At 36.5% G+C, this 17,648-nt stretch overlaps 1 protein-coding gene across 7 annotated transcripts in view; it reads left to right on the plus strand.

Annotated features, from left to right (window-relative positions):
- Positions 1-16,036, plus strand: part of PNPLA8 (patatin like domain 8, phospholipase A2) — a 35,970-nt gene extending 19,934 nt beyond the window's left edge. For 6 of the 7 annotated variants that reach the window (XM_027457261.3, XM_027457257.3, XM_038185062.2 and 3 more), the window contains exons 10-11: positions 14,620-14,815; positions 15,160-16,036. In XM_027457261.3, coding sequence (XP_027313062.2) covers positions 14,620-14,815; positions 15,160-15,434 — 471 coding nt within the window. In that variant the 3' untranslated portion in view covers positions 15,435-16,036. Of the gene's footprint in view, positions 1-7,659; positions 13,092-14,619; positions 14,816-15,159 lie in introns of those variants that run through there. The other variant, XM_027457271.3, reaches the window with a different exon arrangement.
- Positions 16,037-17,648: the final 1,612 nt, after the last annotated feature.

Below are 17,648 nucleotides of genomic sequence, written 5' to 3' on the forward strand. Positions count from 1 at the left end.
AATTCTACAAAATTCACACCTATGAGTTCCCAAGGTTTTGTATTCTTGAGGTGTTGACCTTTTAAACTATAGAGAACTGAGTATGATTTCAGTATTAAACCTGCTTATTGTAGTAGAACTATATGCTAAATTTTCTATTTAGTATCATCTGAAAAATCTATCTTCCACCTGAGCATGATATTTTAATGCGTTTGAATTCTTGTAGAGTCCAAAGGATGTCATCTTCCATGCCTTCCTGGGTTTGTTTCCTCAGATTGCATTTTTCTTAGCACATGGGATGTGCTTGTTTTTTAATGGGGGACAGGCTAGCAAGGTGCTTTACTACAACTTGCCACATAACAGTTTGTGTGCAGATTTGTATCTCAAATTTCATTTCCACCAGCGCACAATCAAGGTACCTTGAATTACTGTTTTTACCCTGGGGGAAGAGCTTCCATGCCTTTAGCAGACTGTTACACTTATGTTCTTGGATTTAATGGTACCTCAATAGAAAATATAAGTTAACCAAGGGTTTTATCTCTAATAAGAACCCAAGATGAATTGAAAGGATTATGTGTACGTTCAATAGGTCATGTGGAAATACTTTTTTTGCACTACAGAAATAAAGGAAGCATACCTGTGTTAGGCATTCTGAATGGTACCATGACTCTTGTAACGTGCATCATCATAGTGTGCATTAATTGTATGCCAGAGGATTCCATGCTGTACTATGGTGTCAGAAAGGTGATGGTACTTCTGTGGATTTTTTAATGGATTGGAAACTTGCATTAATTCATCAGTGTAATCTCTTCTGAATATAAACTATGCTAGTTCCTTATTAATCTATATATAATCTACTTCTGCCATGATGATATTTCTACATGTTTTAAAGAATAGAGGAAGGTAAAAATACTGGTAAAAGTCTGTGAAAACCCAGAATGGTAAATATGATGGGGTTTCTTACTTTGAAGTTTGGGACTCTAAAGGATTTTATATGGATGCCAAGCTTTGTATTGACTTATCACTCAATTGTATGTTTATATATGAATGAAAGGCACTGTGGCAGTTGACCTGACTCTTGAAATGTATGAAAATACTTACTTTGATAATGGGAACTAAGTGGATTATTTTTTATGGTAAGTCTGCATATTCTCTTTTATGTTATCTAGCTTTTGTTGAAATTGGTGTCCTTCCTGAAACTGCACAAAGAGGATGCGTAAGAGTTGTGTAGAGTTGAGATGCATCAACTAAGAACTAGTAACCAGCCAGATATGCTGGAATCATGCCTGAGCTGAACTGTGGCTGTTCACTTTAACGCTGATGTTCCCATACCTATATATATTTATACATGCATGCGTATTTGTGTACGCACATGCATGCCCTTTCTCTGGGAACATTCCAGTCTGACGTCCTGTATCAGCCACTCTAAATGTTTGACAGAATTCAGTGTTAATTTATTAATAAGTTAATTATTTCTATAACTGTTTTGGATCTAATTGCTAAGAAATGCATTTCTAGGTGCCTAAACTGTCTTCTTGTTCATGCTGTTGAGAACCTGATGGCAAATTAGTTAAATTTCCACAACAAGTAAGCAGTTCGAAAAACAAATAGCAATATTTACATTCAGGTCAATCATGCCATGCTATCTTGTTCCACCCTGTCAAGAAGGAAAACCAGTGCAGCTGTTGGTAGATGAGGGGAGGAGGATTAATATTCTTTGTGGTTCAAAAGAGGAACACATTAGTATTCAAAGGGATTTAATCCCTGTAACATGCTTCTCCAGAAACCGTGCAAGTCAAGAGAGACCAAGTCATGATGTCACAGTATTGAAGCTGTATTGCCACATGTCAGCCTTTTTTATATTAAAATCTACTTAAGAAGTATTGAGGGAGTCTAAACCTCTCCCCAGTCCCATTAAAACAAGTCATTTTTTTCCCTACTTCTCACAGAGGGATGATGTTTCTTAGATTCCCCTTTTCTTCTGTAGTGTAAAAAGCATTTCCTTTTTAGCTATTCAATAGTGTCACTTCAGTAGACTGTGGTATGCTGAGCAAATTGCCAATTAATTAATAGAGCAGTTTTAAGATTTAACAAAATCATTATGCACACTTCATTTACTTGGTTTTACAGCAAAAACTAAATTTGCACTGCAGGATTAATTAAAAGGGCAATGAGGAGGAGGGGGAGGAATTTAACAAAGACATGTATTTCTCTAATAATAAAATATACTCAGTTTAACACAAACGACTTTTTCTTGGTGCGTTCCCATGATTTCATTGCTGCAATGCAATTCCATTTAATGAAACACTGGTGTTGACTTACAGGAGTGTTCAAACAATCGCGTTTTCTGACCTTCGAGCAAATCGAATACTGAAGTGGTTAACAAATAGGCAGCTAGTCTGTTAGTGGAGCTTTAGTACAAGGGTAACAGTATGTATGGTGAGAATATGACCTACAAATATATATTTATACACACACACACACAATACAATGACATGTAACTAAAATTTCAAGTTTCGCCTTGTCTGAAAAATAAGAAGCTGCATTTTTTCATCTTCTCCCCTCCTTTTATGAGATGGTAAATCTGCCAAGCCATTTCATCTTTGTAGCTTGTTACAGGAGAGGCTTCAAAAGTGATTCGCTTAGTGGATCCTGCCCTAATTGGTTTTACATGGTAGCTTTTAAAATTAGATTCAAGGGTACTTCCCAGGCTCTAAGAAGACATAGAATATAGGTCACATTGGAGTTCTTTTCATTCTTAGGATATGCCACGGTGATCAGTATGCACCAGAGCTTACACAGGCTGTGGTTTAATAGGTGTATCTTGTTCTCACAATGATAGAAACAAGTATTTCTTTGTTTCTCTGTCTACTTGTTGCCATACACATTTTCGTACAGCCTTTGAGGTAGTATCTCCTACTGGTTAAGGATGGAGGAATTTACTGGAATGCGTTAGCTACATGGATACATGCAATTCTTCTTCTCTTACAGATTCTGTAGGGTTGGTTAGCAGCTCTTAGGGTGGATGCTGATGATGCAGTTTGCCAGCCTTCTTGAAAATGCTGTTTACTGTGCCAGTGTTACTCTGCAGAGCAGACTCCCCACAGGATTCCCTGCAGGGACTTGCTAAGTGGCTTGGTTTTGGAAGATTTGTTTAGTGAAACAAAATTGAGAGGGTATTTCGTTTAGGCATTTAACTTGGAAGCATTGTAATTTTATTCTATCATGGTTCAGTGATACTTTGTTATTGTAAATGTAATTCTCAGAGTGCTTTTTAAAGAAAATACAGTCACTCCCAAAGAAGCTGTATTAGGTTTAAATATTTTTGTTTAGACTTGTGAGTCTATATACCTTTACTGACACAGTTTACCAGCTAACATTGACTGTACCTAAACCTTATAAAATCAGAGGAGACTGTTATAATGAAATACTAAGAGCTGAGTCAGTTCAGAAACTTGTCCAGTCAATTTAGGTTGCTCTTCATAGTTCTGATGCTGCTGACCACCGTTTCTTAGGAGATCATACAGGACAACTTGCTGTCAGTTTTTATCACTTGTAATTTTTACTTTGCCAGGCTGAATATTCATCTAATGCTGACTTGAAGGGGGGCGTATTTCCATCTGAAATAGCCTCCTGATAATCACTGAAAGGAAAGCCTGACAAGGTAGTGTTACACGATAACTTCTTTTACACGATAACTTCTTTCCTTACGGAGAGTTTGTTTATGATATATGGCAGTCTGATGTGTACTGCAAGCAATCACTTCATGCTTTGTAACTTGCCATGCGCTGTTATTTGCCTTCTATAGAGTAGTTTAGGATACTGCCCTCTGATAGTCATGGGTGCAGGTCTTACCACTGTGATGGTGATAATTTGTAAAGTGTAGAAAATGCGCATGAAGTTGGTCAATACCAAGCCCCTTAACATTAGCTGTGTGGGGTACCCAGAGCCCTATTTCCTGTGCTGAGTTTCTCTTCCATTGTAAGGATTAATCTGTAGTGCTAATTTTGCAAATCCCAAACCGTCTGGAAATCTCTTCAAAGATTGTTTATCTTCCAATCTTTATCTTTTTTTTTTTTTGTATAAACACTGTTTATGTATAAACACTGTTGTTTTTAGTAGCATATATATTTTAGATTTGGGGCTTCAGAACCCTTTAGATTTATTTCAGCTGGCATTTCCTCAGGAGGGAAAAAAAAAAGATAAGAGTATAGAACAAAACAGTTTCCCTTGGGTCAAATCCAGCCCTTTGTCATAGTTGCCAAGTATATGGACTGCATTTGATGACTGTAGTTCATAAACATGTAAAGCTGTCTTTGCTGTTGATGCCCTAGCAGAAAGTTATTTAGAGAATGATATTTCTTCATCTTTAAATGGCCAGCAAAATTCTGGTTTTCACTCTCTGTTCATAGCAAGTGTACACAAGTTCTCCTTGTGCCAGTACTGTTTTCCAGATTAATTTACTGTTCTTTTAGTAGTATTTACACTTCTGATGTGTATATGGAAAGTTCTCTTATCCTTTTTTTATTTTGCTAGTCTATGTATGCCAAGCTGTCTCAGTCTTGCAAAATAGGCTCTATGTTCCCTTGATCATTCTCATAGTCCTTCATTGCACCTGCTGCAGTTGGGGTAATGTTTCTTGAAACTGGACTGTTCAGTGTGTTTTGGCGTGACCTAAGACATACTGTGAAAAGTCGAATGATACACCAGATTCAAAATCAGCATTTCTAAACTAGAAGCAAAATTTAGAGAAGCTAATTTGATCAGCTGGAACACTGTATTCTAGGAGAAGTTTTAGCTGTGTCATGAAATTCTTCTTTTCAAAGGAAGATAGAGCATAGAATTACAATTTAAGATCCCAATTTAGTTCTGAAGAGCACAGCTTTGTGTTTATGAGCACTTTTCATTATGTGTCATCTCATTTGGGTTTTCCTAGACCTCAGAATCATTCAGTATTTATTCCAAAGCCTTTGTATTTACAAAGCCTCTTATTTTGTAGTAGCAGACTTGATTAGTGGTTACGTACTTCTGAGAAAACGGTGAAGAGGATGAGACCCAGACCAGCTGTCAAGTACTTCTGATAGAAAGCAGTCCCCAGCCAAAGAGTTCCTCACACGTGTGGACTTGTCCCATCTGGTTATTCTCCGCTGTAGTCTCTTTAATCACTTTACAGTGGTCTGGTATGTAAGGTGCTTGATAAAACAAGATTTTCGTAATTTAAAAATTCTGATTCAATTTCGGTATCAAGCCTTCAATGAATCCGTGGCATATTTCATCATTCAGGCATTTACTTCTTAATTTTAGGGAGTAAATTCCTACAGGACTCAGGAAACTGTTGGTTAGCTGCAAAAAAAAACTTCATTTAAAAAAGTATTGTATCATCCCTTTATTAATAGTGAACATAGTACTTCCACAGCACAGGGAAGGAAAGTGACCCTTACAAACACTCTCCAGCCTTTGCAATGTGCCCATCTCTATAAAAATGAATCAAGAAAAGAACAGTTGAAATAAATCAGCATAGTGTGAATTATAGGCACTTTAAAATTGTTCCCTGTTCTGTCTTTAGATTACTCATAAAAACTTCTCGATGTTTTTACAAGTTCTAACATGAATCTTTCATTCCTTTTCATTTTCTGACCCTCAATACTTCTCTTTCCCCTCTCCATAGGATTTCTCTGTGATTCTGTTGTTCAAAGGGGTTATTCCTTTGTTTGAGTGCAGAACCTTTCCTGCAGTTCTTTCTCTCTTCTCTCCCTCATTGGGGATACAAATACTGAGTAGTTGATATCCAAATCCTGATCCATCTCAATTATCTCCAATAATTAGTGCACTTTTCTTAAATTTTGTACAGTTCAGGATCAAATCCTTTAGTTATGAACCTGCTTTGTTCCAGTTGCAATGAAATGAAATCTAATGTTTGAGTCAGCAAAGAATAAAGTGGTATTTATAATATAAATATCTACCATAGTTTTCTGCAATAAAATTTTGTGAAACCCAATCTCAGTTTGGAGTTATAGTATGAAAGAAAGGTAAAACTCATCTTGAACACTGCCTATGCTTCTCAAGCTGGGGTATGTGTTTAAGGCTAGTATAGATTCAACCACAGGTCAGCTTTTTTTTTTTTTCCTTCTTCGGTTGTATGATCCTCTGTTCATTGTTTGGGAACCAGTTTAAATACATACTATCCTAGTGACATTGCTAAATTAGTACAATTGAATGTGGTACATGGCTTATGCTTTTAATGAAATATCTGATTATTTTATTTCTTCTTTCATGATGTCTGCCAATATCTAGTAAATCTTCATCAGTACACTGCAAGTACATTTTCTTTATCTGACACAAAAACATTAATTCAATAATGTCTTCAGCACAGCTGGTCACTTTCTGTGAATTAATGACTAGCTGGGATGAGTTAATAATTTAAGATAATCACCTAGTAGTCTCCCTCAGAAAACCATTTATTCCAAAGAAATGTCAAGAGCAAACATGGGTAATGTAGGGGGAAAAACTGTGTGATACATTAATAAATATTTAGTGATGGCAATAGTACTGGTAGCTCTCAGAAGCATTTAGCATGACATTTGTCTGTATACAAACAGTGTAGTCTGGCATTGATAATTTTTAGAAAAATACATACTGTATGGGAGAACGGTTGTATCGAAAAGTAACCTTTTCAATAAACTTTCAATCTTTATTAGACACTTGTATATTTTATGTGATGTGATCTCAATCTAGGGTATTTTTTTTTTACGACTGGAGTAGTAAAAGTACAAATGAAGTTTTTAAATTCTTTTTAATTGTCAAAGAGCCATTTAACAATGTAAATGCAAATGCATTTAATTTTAATTTTCTGTATGAGCACCTTCTAAAGATTTTTTCTATTAGCCAATTCAAGTGGAATAAGACATTTATTTGAGGAAATTTAAGGGAACATTTCTGCCTCTTCTTAAGTAATGGAATCTGTTCATTCTGAAATAGTTAGAAATTCAGTGAATAAGTGGAGTGCATTAAACATCCATCACCAAGCAAGGCCTCTGTTAGGAAGCAGCATTATGCAGAAGACATTATAAATTGTACACGGATGACGTAGTGGCATCTCTGTTAGCATGGCTATGAGGCAAGGGTGGTTCTTTGTAAATAAAGTGTGTGAGATATTCGTATAAAGAGCTAATGTTAGGTCATTGTGTGCTGTACAGGAGATAATCTGATTTATTTAAAAAAAAATGTTGTCTCACTCATCTTTCATGTATGAAAGTAAACCAGACCCACCATTAGAAGGAACCTAAAACAAATTGTTCTGGTACGCTGTACATTTTAGAGATGTCTTAGAAATATTGGCACTGCCTTCCATTGTTACCACCAAGATTGAAAGAAAACAGTGCTACTAATGCACTGTTTGCTGCTTATAACAATATTTTTAGGGTCAAAATAGTTTGTGCAGGGACATAAAGATGTCCTGTGCTTTCTGCGAGTCATCCTCAGTAGTGCCATGACTGACTACTCACCAAAGGAAAGCCGTAATACAAAAAGTTTGCGATATTAGATTAATGTTTAACAAACCAGGGTAATCATGGAACTTTTGTATCAAGAAGTATTTGTATTCAGTATTTTGTACTGAATGCTGTGGGAGCTGGCATATTGTCCAGCTAAATCTGATACACACACTCTCCTTTTTCACAGTGTATATGTTGAGAACTGTTATTTGGTAGCCCAGTGACCTTTGCCTAAGCAAGCCATGAAGCTCTGTCTAGTGTCATGCCAGCACTGGATGCCCAGTGCACTCAGAGGACTGACTGGGATCTGAATCTCGAAGATATCGGTATGGGAGATCTTACAAATAGTCAAACAAACCTCCTGTTTCTATCTCCTGTTTTCTACTCTGGGAACGTTTGCTGCTGTTCATGTAAACATACTGAATTTGCTATTGCCTCAGCAAGACATACCTTTTTATCTATGGAAAATAGATAAAAATGCTTTTATCTATTGCATTTGGAATAGATGTAAAATGCTTTTGGAATATGTATTTTAATTTTTCAGCCAAGTAATCGCTTGCAAAAGTTCAGACTCTTCAAACTCCTCATTTGAAACAACAAGCCCCAGCCTTAATCTGTGCCTGTTCATGATTTTTATGTTGATTTTAAACATAGAGTTTGAAAAATACTTGTCAAAACTCTGTTGAGAATCTTTGCCTGTCTTGTCTTACCCTCTGATGGCTTTGTACTAATTCTGTCTCCAGTTCTTCCACAAATACAATGAAAGTAAACAACAGAGCAAGTCTGTAAAAGTGAACTAAAATGCAAAGCATGTCTGCATAGGCAGTGAGGTGAAATGGTTACTATGGAGAGCCAACAAACTCAGCTTCCAAATATCAGACTTGGCTTTCCTAAGTCATATATCCTTCACCCGATGCTAAATTATTTTCTCCACAAAGCTTAACATCACTTAAGCAAAACTTCAGCACACAGGATGTTACACGGAGCAATTGCAAGGCACAACTTGAATCTGACACAATTAAGAAGTGTAATGATAGCTTATGAACATGCAGTGTATTCTGAACTTCAGTTAAAGTCCATGGTAAAGTATGGTTCAAACTTTTTTCAACATCAGTTTAACAACTGATTTAAATTATTGAAAAAAATATCTGAGTGGTGATTTTATGTGCTTTCACCATACTTATTTATATGGGACAGGATTTTCAACAGGTTCTGTGTTACCAGGCTCCAGGTGGTCTGGAGCACTTGCCTTCTTTGAGACCTCCCTTCTGATTATGAAATAAATAAGGAAAATTTGACAGTATTTAACCAGGATTTTTCTTATCACTAGAACCGTGTAAGCCTTGTATCTTCAGCAAAGAGATTTCCATGGAGCACATGCCTACAAAAAGTGAATTTTGGGGGCTTTAAATAATTAGATCTGGTAGACAAATGACAAGGGAGCCTTCCCTGGCTATTTTGTAACTTTAAATACACTTGTAGAAAATATTAGCTTATAGCTTTAGACTCCAGCTGACCAACGCTAGGCCCTAAAAATAAGGTTATGTTTGCATTGGGCAAGTTCTAGAAAAATCTGTATGGGGCAGGGAAAACATTTCATAAACTTCACTTAGGAATTACTTGATTAAAGGTTGAGTAAAGCATAACAATTGTATGTTTGCCACTTGGAAAGCCTTTGGCAAAAGACTGAAAGTAATGTCTGAGTGACTTTATTGCTTTGCTAGCACAAACAAGCTTGTTTATACATGTCTCTGTTTTAAGATTTTATTCTTAAATATTCCTCAATTATTTTTTACTCTATTTTTAAAGCCTTCTCTACTGCTAACTGTCATTAGGAAAATTATAAACCCTTTTTCAGCACTTGCTTGCTGTGGCACTTTGTGCTCAGTGTGCTGCCAGCAAATGAAGTTGCCTTAAGCGTGGATTGGTTTTGCAGAGTTCAGAACACGAAGAAGTGGACAGGAGATGCCAGCGCACTGACCGTAGCAGCACAGAACACAAAGGGAAGGGGTGACTCATGTATGTTTGGGAAGTGAAAAAGATTGCAATTACACTGAGAACTAATGAAACGAGAGAAGACGGTGAAATGTAGTCAAGGACAGGCGATCTAAGAATGGGAGAACAAAGAGTGAGGCACTGCTCTACTCTGGCTGTTTGCCTAGCACATAGTCAGAACTTCAGATAATTGCACATTTTTGGGGATGTTGGTCAGCACTTCAGTCATTTAAAGAGTTCCTGTAAGTTTCAGTTCATTTCCAAACGAAGAGCAGCAAGTGGGAAAAGCATATTTGCATATATATTGTTTTTATAAGACTTCTGATAGTACTGACAAAGTTCAATTTCTTGTAAGAATGGCTTTTAAAATGGGTTCATTTTACAGCTAAAATAACATGCCTTTACAATGTTTCGTGTACTATTTCTTTAAGTAGAATAGAACTTCAGGAAAATCGAGAGGTTGAGGACCCAGGAAGTAGTCTTGTCCAGCCTCCTGTTCCAAAGCAGGTAAACTTCACAGTTAGGGCAGCTTTCTCAGGACAGGGCCTCACCCAGCTGAATTTTGAAAATATCCCAGAATGGAGATGCTACAGCTTTCTCTATCTGTGCTCTGTTCTGCACTTCTTAAAAAGAGTCTGGCTGTGTATTCTCCCATTTTTAATAGTAAAAGACTATTAGATTCTTCCTTGGCTTTCTCTTTTTCCAGGCAGAGCAAACCCATATTTCTGCCTATCTTCTCACTTATGTTCAGCCCCCAAAGCATCTTAGTGGTTCTTCGCTGTCCACATTCCAGTTTCTCAGTGTCTTGTAACTGGGTGTCTAAAACTGGATGCAGTATTCCCAGTGTGACCTCATGAGAACTTAATAAAAGGGAATAATCACTTCACTTGACCTACAGGTTATGCTTTTAACCTAACATGTCATTAATATTAATTAATGCAAATGTGTGTTGATAATATAGTATTGTGTCTAATAAACGGTTCATATTGTTTTTTTCTATATGTACACAGATTACTGCTGTGGTATGGCTCTTATCTAGTAATGTAGGTAAAAGGGGCTCCACAGTACTTGGAAATGCTTTACTCTATCAAAAAGAAACCAAATTTATTAGGAACTGAAAAGGTTTAGGGCCACACAAAGCATTGCTTTCTAGAACTGGAATTGCATCTGAAGCTTACAGTGTAATTTAAACTATCACTATGGTTCCCCAGCCATGACTGTCCTTCATCAATACATTTAAATGCCTCGGTGAAACTTCTTCCTTCTGGATTGCCATGCTTGGTTTGTCATTCCTCCCTGGTGCAGAAGCGTCTTGTGTAGATCCTAGTTCTTCCATCCTACTAAGTAGAGCACTTAAATCTAAGCTTGAAAAATAGGCAGATTAAAGACGAGAGATAGTACCAAGAAAGTATAGCATTTGAAATGGAATCAACTCCCAGACTGAATTACTTCCTTCTGGAAACAGAGACAAGAATCAGATTTTGGCCAACAGGCACCTCTGTACCCATAGACAAGATAAACAAGGCCAATTTATTTTATCACTTATCTCCGGCTATTTAACTGTATGAAACTTTTCAAAGTGGCAAGAAAGGTCATAGAAAGTAATAATGGAAGAGGAAGCTATTGTGTTATTCAAGGGACGTTGCATACTACTAGCAGTCACTCGGTCTCTTGGTTATACTGCACATTCGTTAACTGATCTTTAAAAAGCTAAGCACTTAAAATAGAAATGCTTTAATTGGTAAGTTATAAATAATTTATATCACTTCGTATAAAATTATATAACTATTGAATAACTTAAACGAAATCAGGAAAAAAAAGTAAAGATACCAAATAAATCCAGTTGTTCTCCAAAATAAATTGATAGGCTGAACGCAGGGGAATTCCTAAGCAATGATTGGTGAAAATCCCGGTGATCTCAGTGTATCTTATATACGAAAGTGCAGACTGACTCACTTGGAATTGGATTCCAGTGTCCCAAGGATGAACATGAAGAATCACATGTCATGATTTCTTTGCATTATTACTTTTTTAAGAATTAGATCTTTCATGTTGATAGTCAATATTTTTCAATATCGATAGTCAATTTATTTCTCAGGGAAGAGTTTTTGTGCAATTTCATGAAGATCAAGAAAGCAAGCAATTATTCAGAATCAAAAAAGTCACTTTTTTAAACTTATACCTGGATTTTTTGTTTGTTTATAGTTTTCCTCACAATTCACCTACATGTGAGATCACTGAAACCAATTTTACAACTTGTGCAATATTTTTTACATGAAGGTTTCATTCCTGTGACATAATTTGTTCTAAGCTTTCTGGAGCTTTCTGAGATAAATTATTGAAGTATTTTCCTCATTGATTCCTGAGAAGTCCAGTTTATAGTAACATTATTTACTGCTTCAGTAGTCGATCATTGTAAGCAGAAAAGCAATGTGATAAACATCTTTGTTTAACAGACTAAGCTGATTTGAAGCACAATATTGATTATCAATTGTAATCTGTTTGCAGGTGAAGAAAAAGAAATCACTTCCTTATTGAGTCCTAACTTGCCAAAAATTACATATAGCTTTATAAATGCTTTAATTATATTAAAGGTGTCCAAAAAGTACTAGGAGTGGATATTTACTGTTAGTCCAACAAACCTAAATTGGAGAATGTTGAAGTATGGAAATAGTTGCATGAAGCTGGTAATGTCATCGTAGTGCACATTTGATATGTGTAGTTTACATTCCTTTGGTCTTCTATTTGTCAAATTGACAAAAATGCAGTAATCTAGTATTAACTACATCATGTATTTTGATAACTCTAATCTTCCCCATGGTGGAAAAAATCATGTTTAATTAAATTATATTGACAAGATCAGTGGAAATTATTTGGTAAGCATTTTTTCATTTAGGATACAAAGAAAGTAAGCACCACAAAGATAAGTATTAAGATTTCAGATTAAGATTCATGGGGAATTTTATCAAGGACAAAAACATCCTTGTATTTAGTTTTCTTCATCAAATCTAATTTAAACATAAGGATAATAGGCACTGAAAAGACTATTCATTTTAGCAGTGTTTTGAGCAAAGTGGACAGTAGTCCAGAAGCAGTTCAAAGATCTTTTTGTAGTTTGAAATGGAAGCTTAATTAAAAAAAAATATCAAAGCTCAGTAATCCTGTTTTTACTTATCTAGCACAGCTGTAGTTAAAAGGAGCTTCAGTAAAGCGTGTATTGACTCCAAAACAGTTTTTATTCCAAACTCTTCTTGAGCTAAGTTGATTTGTTTATTTCCTTTTCTTGTAATGTGGTTGTCAGGTATAGGCTGTAGGGAGTTCAGGGAGCTTTTGCATAATGCTTATAGTAGTCCATATTCTTTCTCTTCTATATTTTGAAGTTTTTTTTGCATAGATTTTTGAATAGCTAAAAAAAAAAAATCTTGGTCTCTGCTATTATTTACTACAGAAATTTTTAAACCAAAATCCTCTGCATGTTCATGAGTAGTCAGCATGGCTGTACAAAGGGCATCTCGTGATTGACCAACCTGATAGCCTTCTACGATGAAGTGACTAGCTTGATGGACAAGAGGAGAGCACTGGATATTGTTTACCTTAATGATAAAAAAAAAAAAAAGCCTTTGACATCATTTCCCATAACACTGTAGACAGTGAGGTGGAATGCAGATGAGCTGAATGGCCAGGCCAAGAGGTTTGTGTCTCAAAGGCCAGTTGAAAGCAAGTCACCAGAGATGTATCCCAGAGGCCGGTACCAGTGGCAGTAAGGTTTAACATCTTCAATAATGACCTTGATGATGGAACAGAGTGCACCTGCAGGAAGCTTGCAGATCATGCGTTACCTGGGTGGAGTCACTAGTACATCAGGTGGTTGTGCCTCTGCTCAGAGGGACCTCAGCAGGCTGGAGAATTCTCACGAAGTTCAAAAAGGAGAAACGCAACCCTGTGTATGGAGTGGAATAGCCCCAGGCACCAACCCATGCTGGGACAGACTGGTTGTAAAGCAGCTGGGCAGAGGGACCTTGGGGTCCTACTGGACAAGCTGAACGTGAACCAGCAATGCACTCTTGTGGCAAAGAAGGCCAACAGCATCCTGGGCTGCATTAAGAACAGTGCTGCAAGCAGGTCAGGGGAGATGATCTTTACTTGCCACACTGGTGAGGCTGCATCTGGAGTACTGTATCCAGTTCCCCAGTACAACAGAAATAGAGCGCATACAGGAGCAAGTTCAGTGCGGGGCCACAAAGCTGATGAAGGGACTGGAGCATCTCTTACAGGAGGAGAGACCGAGAGAGCTGGGAATGTTCAGCCTAGAGAAGAGATGGCTTATGTGGGGTATCTTACCCATGTGTACAAATAAAAGGGATCCACATTCTTCCCAGTAGTACCCTCTGAAAGGACATCAGGCAATGGCATAAATTAAAATACATTAAATTCCATCTGAACAGAAGAAGACTTAGGGTGGTCAAACACTGGAACAGGTTGGCTGGAGAGGTTTGGAGTCTCCATTTGTGGAGATGTTTAAAACCCAACTGGATGTGGCCCTCAGCAACATGCTCCAGCTGACCCTGCTTGAGGAGCGGGGTTGGACTAGATGATCTCAATAGGTCCCTTCTAACCTAAACTGTTCTGTCATTTTTCCAAGTCTTAAATCTAGGCTATAGCATCCTATGTAATTACTGTGCCTATAGAGCATCCTTAGCTCTTGTCATTTATTTGTTTTTATTTTAGGATCTGCAGGTTTGAATTTTGTTACAGAATATAACCTTGTAATAGAAGTAATAAATGTTTTCAGATGCAGACTTCTGGGTTGTTTAAAGAATTCTCTATAGCTTGTCTGTCTTAGCTTAAAGATCTTCTGAAGATGAACTCATGACTTCATTCAGATTTTCCAGTGAATGCTACTGTTTCAACCTACCTCTTCCACACAACACTGACACCAGCAGAACTGACCAGAGACCTGAGAGGTGCTCCAGAAGCGCAGGAAACCTGCTGCATAGCACAAACAGAACAGTTGCACGGAAGTTGGAAATCACTGCCTATTTCACTGACATAGTCTTGTATATTAATGCTATTGCAAGTTTAGTTTATCATTGTGATTTCTTTCATGACTATGTATTATATATAATGCTAAACCTTTACTTTTAATTTACAGGATGGAGGTTTGCTTCTAAATAATCCTTCTGCACTGGCAGTTCACGAGTGCAAGTGTCTTTGGCCAAATGTTCCATTGCAGTGTCTGATATCGCTGGGTACTGGTCGATATGAGAGTGAAGGAAAGACAAATGTCACATACACCAGTCTGAAAGCCAAACTCACAAATGTTATCAGCAGCGCAACTGATACAGAAGGTTAGTGTCTTAAGGTGCATTTGTACTGTGATTATTTTTTTTAAGATTCTTAGAATTATCATTCTCGATTATCGTAACTGAGGTTGTCTTAGAATACAAGATAAACATTTTCCAGAGAAAAAAACATGTATAGTGTTGTTTGCAAACTTCTAATGAGAAAGGTGGTTTTTTATGTTTTGTGTTTTTTTTTTTTTTTGATAAGACAATGGTGGAAAGATGTTTACTTAGCAAAGCAGTACATACTTAAAATCATTGTGTCACTCCAAAGCACTTGGTGTTCAGATTGTAGGACTGTCTCTCTCTCCTGTAAATGTAACAGTTTCGTACATTTGTTTTAAATACAGAAGTTCACACCATGCTGGATGCACTGTTACCACCAGATACTTACTTCAGATTTAACCCTCTTATGAATGAAGACATACCTCTGGATGAAAGTCGGAAAGAGAAACTCAATCAGCTGCAGACAGATGGAATTCGCTATTTAGAACGAAATGAAGAAAAACTGAAAAAAGCTGCAAAAATATTAACACAAGAAAAATCGACTTTGCAGAAATTTCATGATTGGATAAGGTTAAAGGCTGACATGTATGAAGGCCTTCCCTTTATTTCCAAATTGTGAATATGTAATGCATGAAAGATTGTAAATGTAAATCCTATTCCAGAAAACTCCTCCAGTACTGTAAAGGAAGAATGTTTATTGTGGGTAAATAACATCTCTGGAAAGCTGTCCGTAGAGTTCTGGTGAAAGCAGTTCAGGATGGCTGTTTTGTGCACACTTAACTTGATATAAAGTTTTATGGTGTTAATTATTTTTTGAACTTTAGGGATCTTAATGTTGTTCTACTTAAATTTGTTAAAGTTGGTAAAAAATGAAAATTATGAAAACAATTGTGCTGTACATTTTTCAATGTATGTACCATAATTATGGTGGCAGTGAGACTTTATTCATCAACTACCAGGCTTGTTCAAAATTAACAAAAAATAAAATCTTCTTTCGCTTTAGAGTAGGCAATATACCTGTTGAGGCTCTTATGCAGCCAGTTAATATAAAGAAATGTAACATCTTGGAAACACTTTTCCTGTGTTAATTGCACTTTTACATTTGAAAGATAACATCTAAGTTCTTTTTTTATTATTTCCAATGTTTTTGTATATAACCGTATTCAGTAAGATGTTTAGATGACTATAAATGGCATATTAAATTATCAAAATTAACTGATATTCTGGGGACTTGCTGCTTATTGTTTTCACTGGAATGACTTCACATTGGTTCATTCATTATTTGAAAATAATCCCAAGCCCCCAGACTTCATTTGAGCTGCTATTCCTGTCAGAGGATAAAGGAAATAACTAGTGAACTGTTTGAAAATGTTATGCGAGTTGAGAAGCTTATTATAGAAGCTTCAGTTTTGGATGCCAAACTTCACGTGTTTCTAGGCAAGAGAAATTTAGCAGTTGATACCTGAATAATAAATTATGCATTTCCTTTTATCTTTTAACTTTCATATGTGAATCCTCTCGAAGTTGTTCAAGTTGCGAAGTATTATTTACAGCATGCTACAATCTTACTACTCATTTCTGTGCAACTTCTTGCCTATGTCAAGCAGAGGGGTGTGGTAAGCAATGGCAATACTGGACATCAGTAAAGTGACATTTTCAACAACAGGAAGGTACAAGTGAATTCTTAGAAACAATATCATAGGACAGACAAGAAGTGTCTGTGTTTAAATGAGGTTCATTCTGTGAAAAGATTTGGTTCATTTTAAAAGGCAAAAAACTGCCAATTTTTGTACATATTGCTGTCTTGAGGAAAGGGAAGGAGGTGCTTATTTCAGAGGAAGATCTGGATTTGCAATTACACTCTTTTTTTTGTTGGAAATCCTTTTTCCTCTATTGTTTATTGCTGTAACTACTTTTTCCTAGGTGTAGGGTTTTTTTACAAATACACTTAGAATTGAGTTTAGCTACAGAGTAATTAATTCAGACTGTTTTAGGCCATGTTGTATAAATTCACAGGATGCATGTATCGAATCCTTTCAAAATAAACTCTTTGATCCTCAGCATTGACAGTGCTGCACTATCAGGCACTAATTAGGAGTCTGTGCTCCCTTCAAAACCACTTTAAAATGCGCAGGCACAACAGATTTATCACTCTAACTGTAATTAGTTTCCAGTTACTTTAAAAATATCAGCAACTTGCGAGGATTCCCAACTATCACGGATGTGTTCGCTACAGCACAGAGTATAAAGTAAAATTATTTTCAGGAAGTTTATTGAGGCATTAGGTGTGGAGTCCCACGTGATACTCTAAAACAGAAGAAAATGAAATAAGGAAATTGGAACTGGATAGACAAGGAAAAAATCTTTTAAATTGAGGGGGGATGGGTTATTGATAGCAGATGGTTTGGTTGTGGGTCAAATACTAGGATATGCTAAATAATCAATGGGCTGAAGAACGTGATAATTAACAGGTGAATCTAGGAGGGATCATGAATATTTTGAATAATGGGAGTTCAGGGCAGCATGAATGCAAGCAGAAAACAGGCTAGAATGAAAAAAAAAATGCCCCTGAAGAATACAAATATAACAACAATGGAAGGAATAATAATATAATGCAGAAAATCAAGTTAAAGGAATCTTACTGCTTTGAAGAAGTCCCCGTGGGAATGATGTGCATTTATCCAGTTTCCAAACAAATTGAGTCAGCAAATTCACAGCTACAAAAATCAGTATGTGTATCGATGCACCACAGAAAATTCCATGGACAGGGAAATGGGAGTGAGCCTGAAAAATGAGGCATCGGAGTGAATTTGGAATCTAAAATTAAGAAAAT

Source organism: Anas platyrhynchos, chromosome 1 (assembly GCF_047663525.1).
Source record: "Anas platyrhynchos isolate ZD024472 breed Pekin duck chromosome 1, IASCAAS_PekinDuck_T2T, whole genome shotgun sequence".
Taxonomy (NCBI): domain Eukaryota; kingdom Metazoa; phylum Chordata; class Aves; order Anseriformes; family Anatidae; genus Anas; species Anas platyrhynchos.